At 46.9% G+C, this 10,293-nt stretch overlaps 1 protein-coding gene across 3 annotated transcripts in view; it reads right to left on the reverse strand.

The window, feature by feature from the left end:
- WDR17 (WD repeat domain 17) overlaps window positions 1-10,074 on the reverse strand; it is a 73,989-nt gene extending 63,915 nt beyond the window's left edge. The window contains exons 1-3 of one of the 3 annotated variants that reach the window (XR_003763432.2): window positions 9,880-10,061; window positions 3,500-3,628; window positions 903-1,086 (exon numbers count right to left, since the gene is read on the reverse strand). Coding sequence is in view for 2 of the 3 variants with exons in the window: in XM_029077097.2 (XP_028932930.1) it covers window positions 903-1,086; window positions 3,500-3,628; window positions 9,880-9,930 (364 nt within the window). In the remaining variant the exon portion in view is untranslated. Of the gene's footprint in view, window positions 1-902; window positions 1,087-3,499; window positions 3,629-9,879 lie in introns of all 3 variants that reach the window. The other 2 variants (XM_029077097.2, XM_029077100.2) reach the window with 2 other exon arrangements.
- Window positions 10,075-10,293: the final 219 nt, after the last annotated feature.

A 10,293-nucleotide genomic window follows, 5' to 3' on the forward strand; every position in this document is an offset into this window, starting at 1 on the left:
CACACGGAGCAGGGGATTGCGGGGGCGCTCAGTAAATACGACCGAATAAATTACTGAACACCCGCTAGATGCAACACGTCGTAATAAGTGCTTGGTAGTGTACAATATAGCAACAGACCCGTTCCCTGCCCACAACGAGTTTACCGTCTAGATGGATTCCAGGCGGATTCTCTGGCTCCTCCCCCGGGGGCCGCGGAGGAAAAGTCAGTTCTCACCCGGGGTTCGAGAAGGTTCTCTCGAGGGACAGCCGGTGAGCAATTTCGCTCCAGATCAGGAGCCTCTGTGTGCCTCGCCTGCTACAATCCCTCAATCGGTGGTATTTGGTGTGCGCTTACTACGTGCAGAACACGGCCCTAAGCGCTTGGGAGAGTCCAACCCAACAGAATCGGCGGACACGTTCCCTGCCCGTAATGAGCCTGGGCTCTCACCACCACCCGTAACAATTTCCTACGGATCGATTTAAATCCTTGACTATTTAAGCGTGTTTTTATTCAGCTCGTTATTTTGCCCATCACCATATAATTCCGTGCCTCCCTCCGGCCGGGTGACCTCGGGCGAGTCACTTCTCCGCGCCTCAGTTTCCTCCTCCGTAAAATGGCGACTCGATACCCATCCTCCTCACCCTTAGATTTTAAGCCTCCCATGGGACAGGCTCCGAGTCCATCCTGATTATCTTCTCTCTCCCCCTGCGCTTAGTACAGCGCTTGGCACAAAGTGGGGGCTCAATGACTACCGCGATTATGACCGATACCGTGAACAAGGAATGGAACCCATCTCCCCACTCAAATTGGATCAACAATCACTTTTTTCTAACCCCCACCCCCGCCGAATTCACCGCGGCCACCATTCCCATAGGACGGAGACTTTTCGCTGGGGCGGATCGACCCGCGCTGCCGGGATACCTTTGGTATTGTCGAGTTTCGCCACCACTTTCTGTTCCGCCACGTTCCAAACGATGACTGAGTTGTCGGCACCGGCGCTTGCGATGGTGTCCGGGTTGTGAGGGCACCAAGATATTGCCATGATGGTCTTCTTGTGTTCAGACATGATTGCGCGGAGTTTGAATTCATTATACCGACGATCCAGCTGAAACACGGAGGATACGAATGAACCGGACGCACCGGTCCCTCTGGGTACCGTTTTCTTTGATCTGTGCGTCGCTAGCGGGGTGTGGTCTACAGAGAGTCGTAATAATTTGAAGATTTTTGTTTACAGAATTATCGTCGTGACTGCGAATGTTTGATAAGCACGTTGACTAGGCAGGTTTGAGGTACTGCGCCGTTTCTCCAATCCATCACTCAAGTATATTTATCAAACACTTACTGTGTGCAGCGCGCTGTAGCAAGCGCTTCGGAGAGTGCGATAGAACGCATCTCCAAGACACGTCTCCTGTCCACAAGGGGCTAACGGTCTAGAGGACTGTAAGTATCCTTACACTCGGTTATTTCTCCCGACTGTAATGTATTTTAACGTCTATCTCATCCCTCTAGACCGTAATCTCGTTGCGGGCGGGTGTCGTCTAGGGCGGGTGTCTACCAATTTTGCTGTAGTACTCTCCCGAGGGCTTAGTTCAATTCCCTGCACCCAGTAAGTGCTCAACGAATACTAGTGACTGACTGATTGATTCCTAGCGGGATGAGAATTTCTATGGGGCGCTTAGAACAATAACGATACTAATAGTGATGATAATAATAACGATTGTGCTATTGGTTAAGCGCTTACTGTGTGCCAGGCACAGACTGAGCGCCGGGGCGGATCCAGGCTGATCGGGTTGGACACAGTCCCTGGCCCACATGGAGCTCACGGTCTTCATCCCCGTGTTCCAGGTGGGGGGACTGAGGCCCAGAGAAGCGAAGTGACTTGCCCAAGGTCACACAGCTGACAAGTGGCAGAGCTGGGATTAGACCCAGATCCTTCTGTCTCCTACGTGGCTGGACTATCTGCTAGGCCACGCCGCTTCTTATCTGGGGGAGCCGCCCGCTCGCTCAGGCCCCTGAGGGTTCCCTGTGAACCCTCCCAGTAAAAACCCTTCGGAAAGCCACGGGGGATCATTACGTGGGGGATAATAATTACGATCCGGGATCTTTCCCCGAGGATTTGAGACTCGGGAGTCCCAAACTGCCCAAATTGGCCTCTCAGGGGCAAAAGCCACCTGACTGAACTCACTGAGACGTTTTGGGAAATACGTTCTCGAGACGTGTGGCCTAATGGGAAGACTGCAGGCCTGGGCGCCGGGAGACCCGAGTTCTAATCCTGTTTCTGTCGCTTGCCTGCTTTGTGGCCTTGGGCAAGTTGTTTAACTTCTTTGGGCTTCAGTTTCCTCCTCTGTAAAATGGGAATTCAATTCCTGTTCTCCTTCCCCGTAGACTATGAGCCCCGTGTAGGACATGGACTGTATCCAATACGATTATCTTGTATCTACTCCAGTGATTAATACAGGGCTTGGTACATAGTAAGGGCTTTATGAATATAATGATAATAATAATAATAATAATAATAATAATGAGAAGTAGAAGGGGTTAGTGAATGATGGCCTTTACTGAACACTAAGTGTCAAGCACTGAGTTCAGATTAGGGCGTGAAAGGATGGACTAATTCTATCTATGGATGCAATGAACAGGAGATAATAACAATGATCATAATAGTATTTCTTCAATGCTTACCCTGTGCCAAACACTTTTCTAAGCACTGGGTAGATCAGGTCAGACACAGTCCCCATCCCTCACGGGGCCCGCAGTTTAAGACGCAGCACGGCTTAGTGGAAAGAGCACGGGTTTGGGAGTCAGAGGGCACGGGCTCTAATCCCGGCTCCACCGATCGTCTCCTGTGTGACCTTGGGCAAGCCAATTAACTTCTCTGTGCCTCAGTTACCTCATCTGGAAAATGGATATTGAGACTGTGAGCCCAAATGGGACAACCTGATTATGTGGTATCTACCCCAGGGCTTAGAACAGTGCTTGGGACATAGTAAGTGCTTAATAAATACAATAATAATAATAATAACAGTGCTTGGAACATAGTAAATACTTAACAAATGCAATTATTATTATTATGATTTAAGTAGGAGGGAGAACAGGGATTGAGGCCCAGGGAAGCACAGTATCTAGCCTCCGGTCACCCAGCAGGCAATTTGGCCGAGCGGGATTAGAACCCAGACCCACCCTCTTTCCACTAGGCACGATGAGAAAAACACTCACATCGACGTCTTAAACTCTGCCTCCTGAGTTGTTGGACGGACAATTTCTGGCTACAAGAAACCTAGTGTACTGACAAGACCCACGTGGTTTTGCAAATTCAGTTATGGAAAGAGGAGGATCATCCAGCGATTAGAACAGTGCTCGGCCCATAGTAAGCACTTAACAAATACCCTCATCATCATTATTATTATTATTGCTTCCTAACGATGGCCTCCCGAGAAAAGAGCTTGCAGCTGGAAGCTCTTTTAACCCCCTGAACGTCACCCAGTTGGGGATCCCGAATGACAGGTCCCTCTCGTTACCTGGTAAATGTAAATAGCCAAGGTAGCACAGTAGGCAAATCTGTCTCCGCTCGCGGCACACACATCTTTGTTCCAGGGCTGGCATCCCGCTGCCAACAGACCCACTTGCTTCACCTGGGACATCTTCGCCTAGACGAGGAACGAGTTTGAGAAATCACCGGGGTCACTTCCTACCCCCTGAGTCTCACCCGTCTCTACGCCGCCGGGACGCGACGGTGATTTCTTTGCAACGCGGTGTGAAATCACGCCGGGGACCTGTTGACCCATTCGTTTTCGGTTGGTTCCGGAACGGTAGGCTCAGGTGTGACCGCCGGGAGCCAAGCCACGGGAGGCCGAGGGTTCGGGTTCATTCATTCAATAGTATTTATTGAGCGCTCACTATGTGCAGAGCTCTGTACTAAACCCTTGGACTGTACAATTCGGCAACGGATAGGGACGTTCTCTGCCCAATGACGGGCTCACGGTCTAATCGGGGGAGACGGACGGACAAAAACAAGACGACGTAATCACGATAAATAGAATCAAGGGGATGGACACCTCCTTAACAAAATAAATAGGGTCATAAAAATCTATACAAATGAGCACAGTGCTGAGGGGAGGGGAAGGGAGAGGGGAGGAGCAGAGGGAAAAGGGGGAAAGGGCGCGTAGCTGAGGGGAGGTGAAGGGGGGAAGAGGGAGGGAGCAGAGGGTGGAGGGGGAACAGAGAGGGAGCAGAGGGAGCAGAGGGGAAAGGGGAAGCTCAGTCTAGGAAGGCCTCTCGGAGGAGGTGAGCTCTCAGTGGGGCTTCGAAGAGGGGAAGAGAGTTAGCTTGGCGGAGGTGAATCGTTGTGGGAGGGGAACGTATCTTCCCAGACTGAGCCCCCCTTTTCCTCAGCTCCCCCTTCCCACCGCCCCCCATCGCCCCGACTCACCCCCTTCGCTCTACACCCCCTCGCAGCACTTGTGTATATATGTACATATCTACATATCTAAAGCAATCTATCCAAATAATACAATATCTAATATAAGAATGTCCGTTTACTTGTTCTGATATGAAAATACATCTATAATTCTATTTATTTATATTGATGCTATCGATGCCTGCTTACTTGTTTTGATGTCTGTCCCCCCCACCCCCCTTCTAAACTGCGAGCCCGTTGTGGGCAGAGATCGTCTCTTTTGGTTGCTGAACTGCACTTTCCAAGCGCTCAGTACGGTGCACTGCACACAGTAAGCGCTCAATAAATACGATTGAATGAATGAATGAATGCATCTCAGTTGAACTGTCCTCTCCCAACCGCTTAATACAGTGCTCTGCACACCGTAAGAGCTCAATGAATACGAACGATGATGACGATGATTCTGAAATGATGGCCATCGTCCCTCTGTATTTGTCATGTTTGCACGGTAACTGTGGCATTCAACTGAGTACTGAACACTGGACTAAGCACCTGAGAGAAGCCAGTGAAAGTAGAAGGCATGATCCCTGCTCACAAGGAGCATGGGCTTTGGAGTCAGAGGTCATGGGTTCGAATCCCGGCTCGGCCACTTGTCAGCTGTGTGACTTTGGGCAAGTCACTTAACTTCTCGGTGCCTCAGTGACCTCATCTGTAAAATGGGGATGAAGACCGTGAGCCCCACGTGGGACAACCTGATTCCCCTGTGTCTACCCCAGCGCTTAGAACAGTGTTCGGCACATAGTAAGCGCTTAACAGATACCAACATTATTATTATTATAATCAATCGATGGGATTTTTTGAGTGCTTACTCTGTGCGGAGCACTGTACTGAGCGCTTGGGGGAGTACAATGCACCTGAATTAACAGACAAGTTTCCTGCCCATAACGAGCTCACGGCATAATGTATAGAGCCGGGGTCTGGGAGTCAGAAGGTCATGGGTTCTAATCCCGGCTCTGCCACTTGTCTGCTGTTTGACCTTGGGCAAGTCACTTCATTTCTCTGTGCCTCAGTTACCTCATCTGTAAAATGGGGATTAAGACTGTGAGCCCCACATGGGACAACCTGATTACCTTGAATCTACCCCAGCGCTTAGAACAGTGCCTGGCACATAGTAAGCGCTTAACAAATACCATCATCATCATCATCATTATTATTAGAGGGGGTTTATAATCTGAAAGGGGAGACAGCTGATATATATGAAAAATACGCAGTAGTTAAGGGTGAAATTGTGATCTCCTTGAGGTTGGGGATGGTGTCTACCGATTTTAGTGTACTGAACCCTTCCAGGTGCTTAAAGTGGAAAGCACTCAATGAATACCACGGTCTGAGAAAGACTTAATAGGCCAAAGGAAATAAACAACTAAAATAGTAAATAACGAGGTCAAGGTGGCTGATTTAGGTAGCTTAGAAATGGGGAAAGTTGGGGGACGTTAATTAGACAGGGCCTCCTGGAGGGAATGACATTTTGGTAGTGGTTCTTTTTAGAAAGGTTTGTGCAAGGAAGTCGAAGGAAGAGGGCTCCTAGGAAGTAGTTGGTTAGTTATAGTAGCATGAGAAGCAGCATGGCTCCGTGGCAAGAGCCCGGGCTTTGGAGTCAGAGGTCATGGGTTCGAATCCCGGCTCGGCCACTTGTCAGCTGTGTGACTGTGGGCAAGTCACTTCACTTCTCGGTGCCTCAGTGACCTCATCTGTAAAATGGGGATGAAGACCGTGAGCCCCACGTGGGACAACCTGATTCCCCTGTGTCTACCCCAGCGCTTAGAACAGTGCTCTGCACATAGTAAGCGCTTAATAGATACCAACATTATTATTATTATTATAGTATTTATTACGTGCTTTTCAAAAGCCAAGCACTGGGCCAAGCATACGAGAACATCAGATCGGAACACACGATTTATAATCCCAGTGGCAGTGCAGAGGAGTGGGCAGAAAAGGGAGGAGAAAGAGACAGGGAAAGAGGAGTGGGAAAAAGCACTGCGGAATCAATCAATCCAGCAATTGTATTTGAGGGTCTACGGTGTCCGGCCCCTGGGAGCACATAAGGAGTATACGATCTAACGGAGAAATCATACGAAACATTTGACAAATAGGAGGGAGGAGTGCTTATACAGGAGAGTCTGTACCAAGTGCTACAAGGGGTTGTGAGTGAATTCATGCTGAGATGCTACCAGACTGCTTAGATTAGAGTTGGGAGGAAAGAAGAAACATCGCCTGGGGAAATCCTTCTGCTGGAGGATCATCTTGGAGTAGATTACAGGCACAGTCAGCCCCTGAAGCATATACCAAGGCACAGCCACAAACGGGGGTGCGTATACTGGAGATAAGGCAACGGAAGGATAGGTATCAGCGTCACCACACCACACATGTAAGTTGGTCGACAGCGAGACGACTCTGCCACGATGGTTGTCTCAAGAAAAATAACAGAATCCGGCGGAGAGCCCTGTTACCAGTTCACTAGCATCGCAAAGGCGACTAATTGGCATTACCTAAAATCCACTGTTTACCGGGGAATGTCTTTAAGCGATTGCCAAGAGGTTCCCCGTGAGCGGCTAATGACAAGTGGCAGAGAAACAGCAGAGAACCGAGTGCCAAAAACGAGGGCTGTATATAAGCCTTGTAAGATTTTCTCATCTCCCACGACTTCCTGGAATTTCATCAGATGTGACAGAAGCCAGTTATTTTCAAATCGGCTCAACCCCATTTTCCCACTGAAACCATGAAGGAGGCAGTGTAATTTTTTTTGTTGTTGTTGGTAACCCGGTGGATTGCAGGAACCCAATTACCATGGTGTGGGCAGGAGGCCTGTACTGGGGACCCAGAGATGGGGAACAGATAAGTTACACTCCTGACAACATTTGTAAACATTAACCATAGTTATGAACGGTCTTACGCATGGTTTGCTTCTTTGGGGTTTTTTATCCTCTTATCTTTTCCGCGGAAGGTAAAGCGATTTGCCCAAGGCAGTAAAGAAAATCAAAGGCAGAGGTGAGACTAGAATTCATAGTCACAGGGTTCTAGTCTGGTGTTTATTAATGGGGTGGTATTTGTTAAGCGCTTACTATGTGCAAAGCACTGTTCTAAGCGCTGGGGGATACAAGGTAATCAGGTTGTCCCACGTGGGGCTCACAGTTTTAATCCCCATTTTACAGATGAGGTAACTGAGGCACAGAGAAGTTAAGTGACTTGCCTAAAGTCACACAGCTGGCAAGTGGCGGAGCCGGGATTCGAACCCATGAACTCTGACTCCGAAGCCCGCGCTCTTTCCACTGTACCACGCTGCTTCTCTATACCGTGACACAATGGATAAACAATGGATAAACATCTCATGGTGTAGTGGAAAGGGTATGGGCCTGATAGACGGTCATGGGTTCTGATCCCAGCTCCGCCACTTGTCTGCTGTGTGACCTTGGGCAAGTCACTTCACTTCTCTGGGCCTCAGTTACCTCACCTATTAAACGGGAATTGAGACTATAAGCCCCATGTTGGACAGGGACTGTCCCCAACCCAATAAGCTTATATCTACTCCAGAGCTTGGTAGCGTGCCTAGCACAGAGTATGCACTTACCAAATACCATAATTATTATTAATTATTATTATTATATGCCAGAGTACAAATAAAGGTGAGAATATCATTACAATGAATTCAATAACCTTGGGAATTAGGGCAAAGCAATGAGTCCATGGTCTATTGTATTTTCCCAAGCACTTAGTACAGTATTCTGCTCCCCGTAAGGGCTCAAAATATACCACCGATTGACTGACTGACTGATAGAAAGAGTCAGGAGATCCAAGCTCTCTAAATCTCTGCTCTGTCACTGGCCTGCCTTGTGACCTTGGATAAGTCACTTAACCTCTCCCAGCCTCAGTTTTTTCATCTAAAAATAGGGATAAGATACCTGTTCTCCTTATGTCTGAGGTCGTGAGCCCTGTAAGCCCATCATTGGGCAGGGACTGTCTCTATCTGTTGCCTAACTGCACATTCCAAGCGCTTAGTACAGTGCTCTGCACATAGTAAGTGCTCAATAAATACTATTGAATGAATGAATGAGCCCTAAATTGGACAGGGACTGCATCCAGTCTGATTATCTAATATCTATTCTAGCAATTAGAACAGTGTTTCGGGACTTAGTAAGCACTTAATAATTATAATTATGGATAATTTAAAAATTCAAAACATTGCTATTTGACACACGTAATCTTCTCAGTTGAAAACAAACACTCATTGATAGGGCCTGGAAAACTGTGTATATATACAAAAACAGCTAGCGGATAGAGCACGGGCCTCGGAGACAGAAGGACCTGGGTTCTAATCCCAGCTCTGCCATTCGTCTGCCGTGTGACCAGAGTCACTTCATTTCTCTGTACCTCAATTACCTCTTCTGTAAAATGGGGATTGAGACACTGAGCCCTTTGTGGGACAACCTGATTACCTTGAATCTACCCCAGTACCTGGAACCGTGCTTGGCACACAGTAAGCGCTTAACAAATATCACAGTTATTATTATTATTAACCGTATTAATGTTCTGCTCTTTTATTTAGATGAATGCCTTGGCAATTTTACAACCTGCCAACTGAGATGACTAGCTTTTGTTTTTAACAGTTTTCATTAAGAGCTAGTTTTCTTTGTGTTTAAATTCACACACTTTCAAAACATAAAGAGGCATTTTCAACTGAGCTCATTAACATGAATGGTGCAGGAAATCTGTTGATTCTTGATTTTGTTATTTCATAAGTTTCTGTGGAGATGCATTTATAAAGCAACACTATTGTTCTCTGGGACACATTTGATCTGAAATCTACAGACTGAAGTCTTTCATCTCAATAACTTAAGTCCGTTGGCAAACTGAAAATCAGATATCTCTTCCAAGCCATACATCAAAATAGAGAACCAAGATCGATCGTTTCATGTGGAACAAAATGGCAGCAAGTTAAGAGATTCTGCATTTTCAACTATATAAACTCCAGCGTGGCAGAGCATTCAACCCCAAACTCCAGTACTGTTTGGCTAAATATCCTTTCGATATTTACAATCGAACTGATGGACCCATTGTCAACTGTAAATTCAACCAGAACGCTCTATGCCAAAATTCAGCACAAATTTATACAGCTGTTATTGGATGTCCAGTTCCCTCAGAGATAGGTTAAAAAAAAAACAAAAACAAATTTCCTTTTTCATTATCGTCAGCTCAAACGGAAACCCAACAGGTCTTCTGGTAGACTGAAAATAGAAAGGATCATTAAACAGCAAATCCGTCTACCACAGAGACTTGTCAATGAAAAAACATTGTGAAACAACATGGACCAGTTTGGTGTCTATCGATCTTTGTATATTATATTTATGTATAAATATATATATCTACGCACATACACACACACACATATACCTAAGTATTCATACGTTATCCTGGAGAGAGACGGTACATGACTATTCTTTTCCATACCTTAGCATAGATGTCATTTTTCGTGAACCACTTCAGAATTTCCACATCCATTCCAACGCTTTGCCGCTTCCAAAATAAATCCGATCTCCTGTTCTGGCAGGAGAATTAATCTACTTACTTTACTTGATACACCGAATAATGCAGGCTAACTAAAGAGCGCAAGGGAAAGCCTGAGGGTTGATCTACCCACAGTGTCAAGTGTCAGTCGCTTGGCAACTCCAGCTCTATAAGAGCTATCGTTCCTTTTTTTTTCCCCCTTAAACTCTCTTTCACCCTACACCTCGCAATGTATCCCTTTTCCGCACCTGTTCGAATTTCGCAATCAATGCCACCAAATACGGAATAAAAGTCCAGCCGCCTGACCGAGGGGGCCGATTCAAACGCATTTCTTTCTCGATGGAAACCTGTGGAAAT

The sequence above is a fragment of the Ornithorhynchus anatinus genome, chromosome 12 (genome assembly GCF_004115215.2).
Source record: "Ornithorhynchus anatinus isolate Pmale09 chromosome 12, mOrnAna1.pri.v4, whole genome shotgun sequence".
In the NCBI taxonomy this organism is placed as follows: domain Eukaryota; kingdom Metazoa; phylum Chordata; class Mammalia; order Monotremata; family Ornithorhynchidae; genus Ornithorhynchus; species Ornithorhynchus anatinus.